The sequence below is a fragment of the Gopherus evgoodei genome, chromosome 2, assembly GCF_007399415.2.
Source record: "Gopherus evgoodei ecotype Sinaloan lineage chromosome 2, rGopEvg1_v1.p, whole genome shotgun sequence".
In the NCBI taxonomy this organism is placed as follows: domain Eukaryota; kingdom Metazoa; phylum Chordata; order Testudines; family Testudinidae; genus Gopherus; species Gopherus evgoodei.
The window spans coordinates 150,079,844-150,095,676 of record NC_044323.1 but is presented as its reverse complement, the minus strand read 5'-3'; the positions used below and the strand labels follow the sequence as shown (position 1 = coordinate 150,095,676).

At 51.8% G+C, this 15,833-nt stretch overlaps 1 protein-coding gene and 1 long non-coding RNA gene across 5 annotated transcripts in view; one reads left to right on the top strand and one right to left on the bottom strand.

Moving 5' to 3' along the window:
- TET3 (tet methylcytosine dioxygenase 3) overlaps window positions 1-15,833 on the bottom strand; it is a 167,946-nt gene that overhangs the window by 126,173 nt on the left and 25,940 nt on the right. The window contains exons 1-3 of one of the 4 annotated variants that reach the window (XM_030551912.1): window positions 1,730-2,063; window positions 1,425-1,481; window positions 866-1,212 (exon numbers count right to left, since the gene is read on the bottom strand). In XM_030551912.1, the coding sequence (XP_030407772.1) occupies window positions 866-934 (69 nt within the window). In that variant the 5' untranslated portion in view covers window positions 935-1,212; window positions 1,425-1,481; window positions 1,730-2,063. Of the gene's footprint in view, window positions 1-865; window positions 1,213-1,424; window positions 1,482-1,729; window positions 2,064-15,833 lie in introns of those variants that run through there. The other 3 variants (XM_030551914.1, XM_030551913.1, XM_030551911.1) reach the window with 3 other exon arrangements.
- LOC115646271 lies at window positions 6,417-10,033 on the top strand. The gene is made up of 2 exons (XR_003998981.1): window positions 6,417-6,790; window positions 8,939-10,033. It is a non-coding gene; the product is annotated as an uncharacterized LOC115646271 (long non-coding RNA).

Here is a 15,833-nt window from a genome sequence, read left to right as displayed (position 1 = left end):
GGAAATGCAATCAGAGAACAAAATAAGCAATGACTGGCCCTTAGCTAGTGTCAAAAGTGTACTTTCATCGATGTTAATGCAGCTAAAATGGTTCACACCAGCGGAGGATCTTGCCCGTTATTTCTAAAGCACAGACTGAATATCAGGAAACCTTCCTATCGGCAAGATCTGTGGAGTGGTCTCCCCAAAGGAATGATGGAAACCCCATCAGTTGGGACACTTTAAAATAAAAATAAAAATCAGAGACTGGCGAAAACACAGTAACGGAACCACATTGGTCGAGCCTCTGTAATGCTTCAGTGTAAACACTATATACACCAACAGCAAGGGTTCTACCGATAGTATAAGTAACCCACCTCCCCAAGAGGCGGTAGCTAGGTCGATGGAAGAATTCTTCTGTCAAATTTCGCACAGTCTACAGGGGGCCGTAGGTCAGTTTAACAACGCCACTCAGGGGTGTGGATTTTTCACACCCCTGACCAATGAAGTTAAACCAATCTAATTTTCCAGTGCAGACCCAGCCTCAGTCCCTGCAAGGTAACGCTCCTGAAACCGCTAATGAAATCAGCTCGCTCACCTTCCCTCTTCCTTTTTTCTTAGCCTCCCTCTTCCCCATCTCATATTCCTGGAGCATTAGTGTTGAGGCAAACTGCAGTGCCACGCTCTAAACTTTGTCCCCATAGCAACCCCCATGGTGAGCTACTCCTGGGAATTTTCCCAAGGCACAGGCATCAGATCTGCAGCGGAGTACAGGACTAGGTCTAAATCTAGAGGAACCCCACTGATTTCAGCCGGGTTGACATGGGCATAACACGGAGTGGAAACCGGCCTTAAACCTCAAGCGACAAAACCTAAGAAACCTTGCCTTCTCCCTCCACTTCGTCATGATGTTTTTCCCCAGATGCAGAAAAACCAAGTTGCGGTTTTGGGTCATGGCAGCTCAGACAGACTCTCCGGGTCCACCCTAGTGAGGTATGACAGGTGCCGTCATCATGGTTACATCAGCGTGATGTCATGCCTGCTTCAAAGTGGGGCAGTCTAGTCTCTCTTGTTAATTGCACCGGACTCAGAAGATCTAGGGGAGAGAGGGGAGAGGCTGTCGCTCCCCTGTAAACACAAGGGTGAAGAGGAGATTGTGGTGATATTTATTTATTTTTGCTTCTGCACCACAAGAGGAGAGGAGATGCTGAAAAGCAGTGATTCCTTCCACCCCTGCAAAAACATCACAGCTTAAAATAACAACTGCAAATGCCTGGATGAAGAAGCATCTGCAATTCAGCAGGGGAAAAGCTGGAGATGCCTGGGTTTTTAAATACCACAACACATGCTTCACTATCGCTAGTGCTTGGCCAATTCCACCCCCCACCACAGATTCCCTTCCAGGCTTTGTCCTCAATCTTTAAGCAAGAAAAAAAAAAAGGTACCTTTGTCACCAGCACTTGCTCCTGCGTCCCACCTTCTTTACTGTCCCTTATTTCCACCTGCAAGAGGAATTAAAAAAAAAATCAGAATAAAATGCAGTTCAGGCCAAGCCAATCCTGGCAACACCAGCTACCACAGACCTCCTGCTACCAAGGGAATTGCATGGAGAAAGGGGGGAGGCATGTTGTGTGTTATTTAAACACACACTGTCTATTCGAAAATCCCTATCAAATTCCCTTGGACTGGGGAGGGCAACTCTCACATTTAAAGCCATTGAAACAAAACACAACGCAGAGCCTATATTTACCTTGTTCTGCTTTTAATTCTCTTTCCTCTCTCAGCTTGCCAACGATCGCCCACCCCCACACAAAAATCCCCCCCCCAGCCCTCGTCAGTTCCAGCGAGAATCCACCACTACCAGGCAGCCATCTTGCTTCATTCTCCTTTAAGCTTGGTTACAGACACCCTGGTGCATTCAGGGGCTTTTTTTCCTTTCTGCCAGACGCTAGAGTCATTATCATACCACTGAGCTCCGGCTCGCTTCCCCCCCCACCCCCAAGAAACAAACACTGTGGACGTGATATGCATGCCCACTCCCCTGCCCGCCTCAGCGAGGGGGTGGGTGAGCCAATCCTCGCAGGCTTCACCGTGTGTGTGTGTGTGTGTACGCGCACGCGTGCGTGGGAGAAGAGGAGGAAGAGAGGGATGTGGTTTTTTCTGCTAGCGATTCGACCGTATCGACTTCTTTCAGGTCTCATGAAGCACCAGGCAGCTCTCTCGCTCCCTCCCCGCCTGAGCCAGCTACAAGAGACAGTTGGGCAGCTGTCACAGATTTCTAAAGAGCTTCTCTTCATTTGAACCAGCTAAGGATCTGGCTCAGCGAGGGTGGGCACCTGCTTAAATCAGTTTTACACTTGGCTAACTCCACTGAAGTTACTCCAGATTTACACTGCAGCAGAGAAGCAGTAGGAAAGCATAGCTCCTTCTGTGCTCATCCCAACAGCCAGAGGTAGTTTAAAGAGCCCCAGAAAAGCAATGAACCAAATTCTGACTCCAGTGACATCAGTGTCAGAGACCTTGTTTATAAGATCTGATTTTGTCCTCACTAATATTGGTGTAACATTATCCACTTCACTAGAGACACTCCAGATTACAACAGCGTATAATCATCATCCCAGCCTCTTCTTAGCACATTCCATCAGTAGATCTCAAAGCACTTACAACGGAGGTCAGTATCATGGTCTCTGTTGTAAAGATGGGGAAACTGAGGCATGGGGCAGCGAATGTCCAAGGTCACAAGCAGGCCAGGGTAAAGCTGCGATTAAAATCCAGGTTGCTTGAGTCCCAGTCCAGTGCTCTAACCACTAGGCAACATAGCACCCCTCTATCCAACTCTAGGTAACCAAGAACAAATTAGAAGCCTGATCCTGACCTCATTCCTGTTTGATAACGTCCAGTCCAGCGGGGTCACTCTGGATTTACCCATCTGCAATACTAGCGCATACTTGATAATAACAGTTTATCTAGATATTCACACCCCGACTCATCAGTGTGGTATATAAATGCTGTAATATTTGGCCCTTCTGTCTAGCACTTTTTTAATCCATAGAGCTCCCTAATTAATTTTTTTTTAATTAAAAGGTTTTAATATATGGTTTAGAGAGTGCTGGGAATTTACACATGAAAATGACAGGTTCCCATGCCCAAAAGAGCTTGAAATGCAACTCCTAAGGGGTAGTGTGGCCCAGTGGACTGATCACATGTCTGAGAGCCAGGAGCTTCTGTGTTAAATACCCTCTTTTGAACCAGCCACACTTTATTATTTATTTGTATCACCGTGGCATCTAGAGGCCCTAGTCACGGACTCAGACCCCACTGCGCTAGGTGCTTGTACAAAGTGGCTGCACTGTGGACAAGTTTGCTTCATCTCTCCTCCTCCGCCCCACACTCAGTTAGGTTTGGAAGGACTTGATCATTATCATAATGTTGGTAAACATCTATTTCCCCATGCACACATTACTCACGACAAAATATTCCTACCGATACACAATCAAAATGTGCAAAAGAGGCAAAGGAAGGCAAGAACTCCGTCTGATTTCAGACTATTTGCTTTGTACATTCTGACATGGATGTTGACAGTTTGTGTTTCGACAATTACAAAAGCTTTAAACTTTTGAATCTCATCTCAACTGTCATTAAATAATTCATGTCTGACCCTGCACTGTCCCTCCCGTAATTTCCACAATCCGTGAACGTTAAATAGATAAAATAAAATGTTAAAAATATTTAAAACCCATAACTTTGAGCAATGGGGAAAATATGACATGATAATAGAAAAAAATGCTTTAAAATACACATTGATATTGTCCATCAAAATGATTAAAAACAATAAAAATGGAGTATCTACGTCGTCCTCCCACAAGGCTTTTCATCCATAGACCTCAAAGGCGGGTCAGTATCATTACTCAAAATGTAAAGATGGGGGAAACTGAGGCACAAATGAGGGAAGTGACATGCCCAAGGTCACACAATGAATCAGCGACTGAGCCAGAATTTGTACCTCGACTGTCAGCCCAGTGCCCTACCCACTAGGATATGCTGCCTCTCACCTAGGCAGCTGTGGATACCAATGACTGCAGATTCCATCCAGACCCCTGAATTATAGGGAAGCAGAATAAAAGCAGCCCAAGTCCTGTACAAACCCATTGCATCACGCAGACTGCACTGGGACTGTGGGGGGAATCGTCTCTGCACCCAATGACTTCATCCCTAGAGTGTCTCCATGTACACTGCCTTGTAGCCCGCATGTGGCTATGGACAGCTCATCCTCTTTGCTAGGTACAGAAACAATATTAGCCGGGTTTAATTACCATTACGCCCTGATCAGACACATTAGCACCTTTAAGTCTACAGCCGGGCTGGGCAGGCTTGCTCAGTGTCACAGCTGCTAATGACCCAACGCTGCTAATGCTTTGGAGCTGACACCAGGTTACCTGAAGACCCTTGTAAATGCAAAGCAATGGGTGGCTAAGCCTCTGGTATCCTCCATTCCTTGTAGTGACCCTCTCTGCCTTGGGCCTTCAGGACTTTCAGAGCAGGTCCCCCTGGTTCAAGGAAGTGCATTTACCCTTCCCTGACCCACAGAGGACTGCGGACGAGGCGGGAATTCACCCCTAAGGTGGTAAATGTCAACTGTACTTTAATTCCCACTCTGGGCTCCACAGAAGCTTTGCAAGCTAAGGGGATGTGCATCCTCCAGCTGGACAGGCCATTTCCCTCTTTCAGCTGCTGTCAGCCACTTTCTGGGAGATGCTAAATCCCTCACACCCTATGTCCTGGTGGAAAACAGTCTCATCCTATCATCTGCCATCTTGGAAAATGGCATCCCTGTGGCCCCACCACCACTGTGACAACAACAAAGGCCTATGGAGACTTCATAAAAGCTCTTGATCACTGCCTGCTTTGTAGACACCAACACAATTCTGGGGGAACCCCTGCTATGTCTCCGCAAGCTGGACTCCAACCATGGCCACTTTGGAGGGTGTTAGAGGCTCTACTTACCGCTACACGGGGCCAAAACCACCCTGGAATCGTGAGGACGTTTGGACCCAGAAACCGGAGCTTGAACTCAAGTTACTGGAGCGACCGGAGGTGAATTTGGCCCAGCGTATCCTTCTACCCGCAGCGCCAGTGCTGGCAACTGGGGAGCAGCTGGTGGAAACTGAGACACCAAAGGGTTGATGCAGTGTAGATGATTAGGCTCCGGCTGGAGCCCTGACTCTAGGACCTGTGAGATGGGAGGGTTCGCCCCAGTCCCAAATGACAACAGGACAATTAAACAGCCCCTCAGCTGAGTCAACTGACCTGGGCCAGCCATGGGTGTCTAATTGCACTGTAGACATAGCCTAAGGGGCCAATTCCAGAAACCACCCCTGGGACCCCTTGCTGACAGCTCTGGCTGATACCTACGATAGCGAGGCGTTGGGTGTTTATAGCACATTTCCGGAGCTGGCAGGTTCCTGGAATGGCGCTAATGGGTGCATGAGAAGGGAAGAGGGTTTAAAAAACAAAAACAAATGTAACTGGATAGGAATTTTGCGCTCATGAAATTTACAAGATCAACTGTCCTGGAAACTCAGTCGTCCCTGAATATCAACAGAACTGGTACCTCCCAGGCAGTCGTGCAGGAGTGTGTGTGTGTAAGATTCTTGCAGCCTGGCCAGCCAATAAGCCTCACCTCTGACCCCAAGATCACAAAAGGAGTTTAGTGTCCACGGCTCTCACTCAGTCCTTGGAATCTGGATGAAACTTGACCCATCAAATTCATTTCACACAGGCCTCTGCTGGGAACATATTCCTCCCGCCGGCCACCCTGACTGGCTTCAAACCATTGAGCAATACTGGCAAACTGTGAAAAGTTCCAGGGGCCACATTTTCAAAAGGAAGTTGGAAAACTGGAAAGGGTGCAGAGAAGAGCCACAAAAATGATCTGATGACTGGAGAAAATGCCCTACAGTGGGAGACTCGGAGAGCCCAATCTGTTTAGCTAATAAAGAAGATGATCAAGGGTGACTTACGGTGTATAAGTACCTCAGTTGGCAAAAAAAAATACTAAGTGTTAAAGGGCTCTTTAATGTAAAAGAGAAAGGCAAAACAAGCAGCAGTGGCTGGAAATGGAAGCCAGCCAAATTAGAAATAAGGCACAATTTCTAACAGTGGAACACTCTACCAAGGGAAGTGATGGATTGTCCGTCTTAAGCCTCGGTGCCTTATTAGAGGGTTTGCTTTAGCTAAGCACAAGTTACTGGGCTCAGTACAGCGATAACCAGGTGTGGCCTGTGTTATCTAGACGGCCAGACTAGATGCTCTAATGGTCCCTTGCAGGCTTAATCTACAAATGTCTGAGGAGCGCTGTAAGGCTCTGCAGGCCATTCGCTGATAACCCTGGGCTTGTATTTTCTCCATTCGACAGTACGCCAACACCACCAGTGAACATCAGTTTGTGGAAATCCTCCACTCCCTTCACTGCTACCATTAGAAACGATAGGTTTCTGGAACATCATCATTTTACAGCGAGCCAAACAGAGGAAGAAGCAGAGGCACTGAATAGTTCTGAGCCTGGAGAGAACGCGCAGCTGTTTCTGGAACAGAGGGGATTTTCCCTGGGTGAGCTGGGAAGTTGAAAACAGATGAAGTAGAGACTTTAGTCTTCACTTCTGTCCCGTGGCCAATATGATAGCAGGCAACGAACCAGGAGAATAAGTCCACTGAACAGTCTCAAAGCACTTGATAAACACTTCGCTTTACAATAGACCCAACAGATGAGGAAAACTGACGCACAGAGAAGTGACTTTGCCTGAGTAGGAAGGTGAGTGGCATAACTAGGAACAGAAACCAGGAGACCTAACTCCCAGTCCCCCTCACGCTAATCACTAGATACCACTACAGAGTCAGGAGTAGAATCCAGGAGTCCTGAACCAGTCATCTGCTCTAAGTGCTAGACCGCACTGCCCCAGTAAGTGGGTGGCTACATTTTGCTGGTAACTGACGCCATCCCTGTAGCCTTGTGAAGTCTGATGACAAGCTGAGAGTTTAGGATGAAGGGCCCTTTACATTAGAAATGTCAGCCTTCAACAGGGTATTATCTGTTCCCTGCACTCCAGAGAGCTGGTTATCAAGAGCGTTTTCTGGGGTTTAGCATAGGGCAGCTGAGAGTTAGGACTCCTGGGTACTATTCTCAGCTTTGGGATGGGAGGGGTTCCAGTGGTTAGAGCGGGAGGGACAGAACCCCGAAGTCCTGACTCTGTGTCCCCTCTTCCACCATAACACCCTAGTACAGGGGTAGGCAAACCTGAGCTGATTTTCAGTGGCACTCACACTGCCCCAGTCCTGGCCACCGGTCCGGGGGCTCTGCATTTTAATTTAATTTTAAATGAAGCTTCTTAAACATTTTAAAAACCTTATTTACTTTACATACAACACTAGTTTAGTAATATATAATAGACATAAAAAGAGACCTTCTAAAAACGTTAAAATGTATTACTGGCATGCAAAATCTTAAATTCAAGTGAATAAATGAAGACTCAGCGCACCACTTCTGAAAGGTTGCCGACCCCTGCCCTAGTACCTCTTCCATTCCAGGAGTAGAATCCAGGACTGCTGCAGCCTAGCCCCCTGCACTAACTGGTAGATACACTTCCCTCCCCGAGCTGCGGATACAACTCACGAGTTTGGGAGGGAAGTGGGTCTACTAACCCCTCCTCCTTCAGAGCCACTCCCTGTCTACCATGCCTCGAGCAAAGGGGGAGACAGCACTCACTGTCGACAATTTACTACTACAGACAGCAACCCTAGGCTCAGATTTAAGCTGCAGATGTCTTTGAACAGACTAAGGTCGTCCCAAGACTCACACAAAGGAAGGTCAGAGATATTAATCGTGGGCCTAGTAAAGGGCTTCGAGAAGCCAAAGATAAAAGACCCCATGTAAGTGCGACATTGCAGCAGCGTGAAGCCATCAGAGCATGGGCGAGAGATCGGCTGGCCTGGGCACCACACAGTTCCGGCTCATGCCCAGTCACATAAAGAACAGAAAAGGGCACTGAGCCAGCACAGGTGTTTTTAGTTCCACTGAATTTTGTGGCGACTGGGGCTCTGCTTCACCGGCCCCCCAAGACACTCTGCATCCTAACATGCATGGGGCCCTGGGGAAAAGGAGTCCCCCAAACCACCCTCTCCCACAGGGTTCGTTTTAGTCAGCCACCAGCTCCTATCACCAGAGTCACTCCCCACAGTGCACACAACCCATCCAGCCAACGCCTGCAGAACAGATTCCTACAAGTGAGGGCACCCAGAGCGGGCCTTTAAATCACCCTTCCCAGGGAGGGAGGCCAGCTTGGCAGCCAAGACACTGGTCTGGGAATCAGGACACCAGAGGCTCAGCTTCCTTGGGCAAGTCGCTTAGGCTTGGTCTGCACTACCAGCTTCTTTCGGAATAACGCCGTAGCTGAGCGACACTTAACACACGTGGCCCCAGTGCTCTGACCGCTGCCTCTCAGGGAGGTGGAGTATCTACGGCAACGGGAAAAGCTCTCCCATCGGTAAAGGTAACTTCCTCACTAAGCACAGGGGTAGCTCTAGGTATTTTGCCGCCCCAAGCACTGCAGGTAGGCTGCCCTTGGCGGTTTGCCTGCGGGAGGTCCCTGGTCCTGCGGATTCGGCGGCACGCCTGCAGGAGGTCCGCCGAAGCCGCGGGACCAGCGGACCCTCCGCAGGCAAGCCGCCAAAGGCAACCTGCCTGCCGCCCTCACGGCGACCAGCAGAGTGCCCCCCGTGGCTTGCCGCCCCAAGCACACATGTAGCGTGCTGGTGCCTGGAGCCGCCCCTGACTAAGCACTACAGTGGCACAGCTGCACTGCTGCAGACAAGCCCTTAATCTCTCTGGATTTCAGGTCCCCACCTGTAAAATGTGGACAAGGACACCTCCTTTCCCCCACCTTCTGTCTGTTTTGTCTTTTAGAGTGCTGCCTCTTCCAGGCAGAACAGTCTCCTACCCAGGGTCTCTGCCGTGTCCAGCGCAACAGGGCCCTGATTTTGGTTAGGAAACGACCATAATACAAGTCAGCTTGAAACTGAGCAGATCTGGTAACACGATGGAAGAGCCACTCATCTCCAGAAGGGGCACACTAAGATACATTTCACCCTACACGGAGCACTGTTCGCTGCCCCAGCATACGAGTCCTAGGATCTGAGTTCCTCCCTCAGCTCAGCCATTGGATTTGCTGCACAAGTCATCTTCTCTCCCTGTGCCTCAGTCTCCTCATCTGTAATACTGACTCACCTTTGTAAAGTTCTTGGAACAGTTCAGACCAAAAGAGGCAATAAGCGCGGAGCGTTATTAGTCTCACACCTCCGGACACGCACAAGGATTGAATTCAGGCAAGGGCTTGGTGAAAGTTTCATCACTCAAACCCTCAAAAGCCACACAAAACTTTTTAGGTGCCACTACTGACACAGATGTCAGCCCAGAGCTGGCCAGGAACCTGAGGAGGGTTTATGCATGGAGATCAAAACCACATGGGAAGTCAAAGTGTTTTCATTAAAAGCTGCCATTTCTGCAGCATTTGGCTCAGAGCTTTGGCGGGCGGAGCAGAAGCAGACAGGCTGAGTCAAGCATGCTGGGGACACAGCCCCAACCACCACGCTAACCACAGCAGGTCTCCAAACAAGAGAGGGCAGAGCCTACAAGGGTGACTGCAGATCTTCCTCAAAGCACTGGGAAGTCCGGATAGTGGGTGCTAGTTCCATGTGTTATAGGCATGGAGGCCGACTATTACCAGCTCAGATCTAGATGCAAGGTCTGTGGGTGTTTGGGTCAGGGGGATTGGTTCTGGGCCCACATCCAGGCAGAAGGCTGCAGTGGGAACTTCCTAGGAGCACCCGGACAGCACCTATTTTGTGTGCATTTGCATGCATCAACGTAATGCCCGATTCAGAGAATGCTGTATTGTTCCTACCCACTGTGCCTAAGTAATTCTGTGCACTGGTGGTTCTGTATAAACAACAGATGTTAAATACATTGCATTGTATTAAAAAAATGCATAGGCAAAAACAACATGCCCAGACTCATAATATTTGCCCAGGCTTGTATCGTCCTTGATAGAGCTGAAGGAATTAGTTTCAGGTTGAACTCTGCAGCAATACCATCTGCAGTCAACAGAACACAACCTTATATGTATCTTTTGCACATGCAGTTGCAATTCCAATTGAACCAAATGGGAGGCTGTATCTATTGGGTTTCTGGGAACTGGGCGGGCGGAAGCCCGCTCCCACCCTGAAGGGGTAAAAACAGCCCGGGGAGGGGGCTGTGGCTGGAGAAAGCAGCTTTTAGGCTGGGCTGATTGGGGGAAGTGACTGCAGTTGGGCCCACGCCCCAAACAGACTCTGCTGGCCCTGTAAAGGCAGAGAAGCCAGGGGCAGACAGTGAGTTTCCCTCTGCCTGTAGAGGGAGATGGGCTTGGCTGCAGGGAGCTAGACATAGGGTACCTGAGTGGAGCAGGGCTGGGGCAAGGGCAGAGGAGCTGGGGCGCTCCAATCTGGAAAGCCCCAGGATGCTGTCCAGCACTGGGCTAAAAGGTACTGAGGATTGCAGAGGGCAGCCCCGGGGTAGGCCTGGGCAGCAGGTCCAAACCCTCCTTGCCAGTGATGAGTGGCTGATACTGCAGTCTGCCCCAGGGCTAGACAATGACTGGCAGTAGCCGTATATTGAGATGAGGTGAGAATAGTGAGTGGGGGTTCCCCAGTGAGGGGAGACCCTAAGACTGAGGGGTTACTGCCAGAGGGCAGCACCCCATGTAAAAGGGCACCAGGTCCGGGAGGGACACGGGGGCCAGAGGACAGGTGGATCACTGGCCTGCAGAGGGAACTCCGGAGCTGGAATGAGCTCATTCCCTGAGAGACCAGCAGCAGGCGCTGCAGGAGTGAGTCTGCACGTCTATAAAGGCAAATCTATTATAGTTAGAGGGGGTGTGTTTGTACAGCACCTGGAAAAGACGGTTACTCACCTTTGTAACTGTTGTTCTTCGAGATGTGTTGCTCATATCCATTCCAGTTAGGTGTGTGCGCCGCGCGTGCACATTCGTCAGAAAACTTTTACCCTAGCAACTCAGTGGGCCGGCAGGTCGCCCCCTAGAGTGGCGCTGTCATGGTGCTCGATATATACCCCTGCCGGCCCACCCGCTCCTCAGTTCCTTCTTGCCGGCTACTCCAACAGTGGGGAAGGAGGGCGGGTGCGGAATGGATATGAGCAACACATCTCGAAGAACAACAGTTACAAAGGTGAGTAACCGTCTTTTCTTCTTCGAGTGATTGCTCATATCCATTCCAGTTAGGTGAATCCCAAGCCTTACGTAGGCGGTGGGGTCTGAGCAGAATGAAAACTACTGAGCCAGAGGCTACAGCATCTCTTGACTGTTGAACCAGGGCATACTGCGAAGCAAAGGTATGGACTGAGGACCAGTGGAGCTGCGCGACAGATCTCGTGGGTAGGAACACGAGCCAGCAAGGCGGCAGATGAAGCCTGAGCCCTGGTAGAATGCACGGTGATGTGGCTTGGGGAAATATGAGCCAAATCATAACAAGTGCGGATGTACGCCATCACCCAAGATGAGATCCTCTGAGAGGAAAACAAGCAAGCCCTCCCTTTGGTCTGCTACCGTGACAGAGCTGGGGCACCTTACGAAATGGTTCTGTCAGCGCAATATAAATGCGAGCACTCCACAGATGTCCAGGGAGTGCAATGGTTGCGCCCATTGCGTTGAGCTGTGGGTAACATGAAAGGCCGAAACCACCTTAGGGAGGAAAGCCAGGTGCGGTCATAACTGCACCTTGTCTTTGTGAAACCTAGTGTACGGCGGAACCACCGTAAGAGCTCTAAGCTCGGAGACCTGTCTGGCCGATGTAACAGCTACGAGGAAAGTTGTCATCCAAGACAGGTATAGCAGAGGGCCGGTCGCGAACGGCTCGAATGGGGGAGACATAAGTCTGGTTAAAACTAGGTTGAGGTCCCAGGTTGGGGTTGGGCGGCGCACCCGAGGGTGCAAGCGCTCCAAGCCCTTGAGGGACCTCGAACCCATACAGTGTGAGAACACGGAACGTCCACCTTAGCCTGGCTGGAAGGTAGAGATGGCTGCCGAGTGTACCCTCAGCGATGTTACCGCCAGGTCCTGCCGCTGAAGGCCAGAGGCAGGCCAAATAGAGGGGATCGAGACCTCAGTAGGAGCAAGATCGAGCGTATTGCAGCTGTAGAAGAAACGCTTCCACTCGGCCCAGTATCTTGACCAGGTGGAAGGCTTCCTGTCACCCCGGCTCAGTTACGCAGCAGCCACACCGTGAGGCGAAGAGGCTGCAGGTCCGGGTGACGAAGCTTGTCGTTGCCCTGAGTGATGAGGTCTGGGTGGGGTGGCAGGGTAATTGGGTCGGTTATTGACAGGCCGAGCAACGTGGTATATCAGTGCTGCCTGGACCACTCTGGAGTGATCATGATGATGCGCGCTCTGCCCCTGCGGAGTTTGAGCAGGACCTAATGAACCAGTGGGAACAGTGGGAAGGCATAAAGGAGTTGGCCTTTCCATGGCATCAGGAATGCGTCCAAGATCAATCCCGAGGAGAGACCTTGGAAGGAGCAGAACATCTGGCATTTTCTGCTCTCGCGGTGAGCGAACAGGTCTATGTGAGAAAACATCTCCACTTCTGGAAAGCAGAACGCCTCACATGGGGCAGAGTGATCACTCGTAAGACAGGAAAGACCTGCTGAGTCAAAGCGCCAAGACGTTCCGAACGCCTGGGAGAAAGGACGTCACCAGCTCCATCGAGTGGGCCATGCAAAAGTCCCGGAAATGGATGGCCTCCTGACAAAAGGGGGGAGGACCATGTCCCTCCCTGGTTATTTATGAAGCACATGGCCGTTGTGTTGGCTGTAAACACCGAGATACCACGGCCTCGCAGCTGCTGCTGGAACCCCTGGCACGCCAGGCGGACTACTCTCATTTTTGGGGCACTGATGTGGAATGCCAGCTCCCGAGAAGACCAAAGGCCTTAAGCTCGGAGGTGACCATGAGCACTCGAGCAGAGAGATGACGCGTCCGTCATCAGGGGCAGTGAGGGCTGGGGCGGATGGAACCGCATCCCTGCCCACACCAGGGAGGGAGTTAGCCACCACTCTAGGGAGCCTAAGGTGCTCGAGGGAACGGTGACTACCATGACCATTGGCTCCCTGTCCGGGTGGTACACCGAGGTGAGCCGGACTTGGAGAGGACGGACGCAGAGCTTGGCGTGTTTGGTTATAAACTTGCAGGCAGCCATGGACCCAGGAGACTGAGACAAGTACGAGCAGAGGTCGTTGGGAAAGCCTGCAGACCTCGGATGATTGTTGCCATCGCCTAAAACCGCAGTTGTGATAAGCAGGCTCCGGCTAGGTAGGAGACCAGGATAGCCCCTAGGAAGTCCAACCTCTGCGTGGGAACCAGAGTGGATTGCTCTATAGTAATCATCAGGCCTAGACCTGTGAATAAGACTGTGACGATGCCCACGTGCTGAGTGGTTTGTGTCTCGGAGTCTCCTCGGATAAGCGAATCGTCCAGATACGGAAAAACGCATATCCGACATCAGCGAAGGTAGGCGGTGACTATGGCCGTAAACCAGAAGTACTGACGGTTGGCTAGAAAGCAGAGGTATCTCCTGTGCGGAGGGAAGATGGCGTTGCGAAAGTACGCGTCCTTCATATCGAGGGCGGCATAGTAGCCCCCAGAAGGCAAGGATGGAATAATGGTTCCCAGGGATACCATGCGGAACATCAACCTTATCCTAAACCGGTTGAGTCCGTGCAGGACTAGGAAGGTCTGAGACCTCCGTTCGAGTGGGGGACTAGGGCATAACAGGAGTAAACCCCCTTGCCCCTTTCGTCAGTTGGCGTCTGCACCTCTTGTACGAGGAATTGCTCGTGAGAGGGGTCCCTGAAGGGGGACAGGGCTGGAACAAATTAGAGGTGGTACCTATGCTCCACCGTGTGCAGGACCCAGCGATCTGAAATTAACTGGGGCCACGCCAGGAGAAAGCGGGATTGGGATCCCGGCCTGTGACTGGTACACTGCCCTCAGGCGCACCTTGGAAGGTTCGTCTTTGGTCCCAGTGGTAATTGCGAGGGACCTTGACCTTGGCTCTTAGGGGTCCTGACGTTCGTCTGCGACCACCTTGGCCTCGCCGTTTGCCAAAGTCCTGTCTCTGGCTAGGCACAGAGTATGGCGGCTGGGGACAGAAAGGCCTGCGTTTGGTCGCTGGCATATGCATGCTGAGAGAGCGCATTAGGACCCTATTGTCCATCAGGCTTCGCAGCCTGGGGCTGTCTTTGCCGCGAAGAGGCCTTTACCAACAAAGGGTAAATCCTGAATGGCATACTGCAGCTCCGGCCGGAGGTTTGAAACCTGAAGCCATGAGATGCACCTCATGGCGACACCAAAGGCCAGAGTCCTGGCTGCTGAGTCTGCTGCGTCCAACGAGGCCTGGAGGGACGCTCTGGGTACCTTTTTCCCCCCGTCCTCCAAGACGGCAGCGAACCCTTGGCGGGAGTTTTGAGGGAGAAACTCCATAAACTAAACTACCTTCACCCAGGTGCTATAATTATAGCGGCTAAGCAAGGCTTGTTGCTTTGCTACCCAGAGCTGCAGGGCCTCTGCAGAGTACACCTAGCGGCCAAGCAGGTTCATTCGCCAAGCCTCTTTCGGTTTCGGGGCTGGCGCCCACTGGCCATGCCAATACCTCTCCTTAACAGACTGAAAGACTAGTGAGCAGAGAGGAGAGCGGACAGTCGAGTAGTCGTACCCCTTAGAGGGCCCTATACCGGGTCCTCTACCTCTGGGACCTCCTCCACCTCAGGTTGTCGGGGGGCGTATCAGAATCGTGGTCCTGAGCATAAGATCTGCGCATGTGGGATGACACGGATGCGTGTCTGGATGGCCATGGAGGTACTAAAAGAAGGCACAGGCAGAGTCTCTGACTCTATCGGACCTTGCCCAACTCGACACCAGGGACCGGCACCGGGAGGCGTACCGGTACCTGGAACGAGATCCAGACCTGCAACCAGAACGGTGCCGGGAGGTCGACCGAGATCTCGAGGCTCGGGGAGAGGCTACAGGAGTCAAGGTACCTGTCGCGGTGCCGGGAGTCGGACGGTGCCGATAGCGGGTCGGCGAATGGGATACCGACCGGTGCGGCGAGTGCGACCAGTACCGATGAGGAAAACAGCACCAGGACTGCAAGTGGTGTCGGGTGTGCCGACGGGACCTGGAGTGTCTGCGGGACCGTGATCATGAACGGTGCCGCTCTGCTGTGCTGACAGAGGACGGTCATATGAAGAGACTGTATTACCCGCACCGGCGGTGCCGGGGTCAGGCAGCATCGACTCTGTCATGGCAATGAGATCCCTCGCCGTTGGTAATGTCTCCGGCGTGGAGGGAACAGCAGGCTCAACCACAGTGCATACTGGGGAGCTGTCAGGCACAGGATTTGACAGCCCTCATGGGACCGGGATCAACGGTACCGAGGTCGTCAGAGCTTCGGTAGGTGTCAGTGCCAGGCAATCCGACTTAGACGAGCTCTCTGGCTGCGGTGCCGTCGGCACGGAAGCAGCAGGAGCAATAAGCTCAACCACGGCGCGTGCCGGGGAGCCGACAGGCACCGGATTCGACGGCCCTTGTGGGACTGGAATCGACGGTGCCGACGTTGTCCGTGCCTCAGAGGTGTCGGTGCCGGGCGATCCGACTTAGACGAGCTCTCTGGCTGCGGTGCAGTTGGCACGGAAGCAGCAGGAGCAGTAAGCTCAACCACGGCGCGTGCCGGGGAGCCGTCAGGCACCGGAT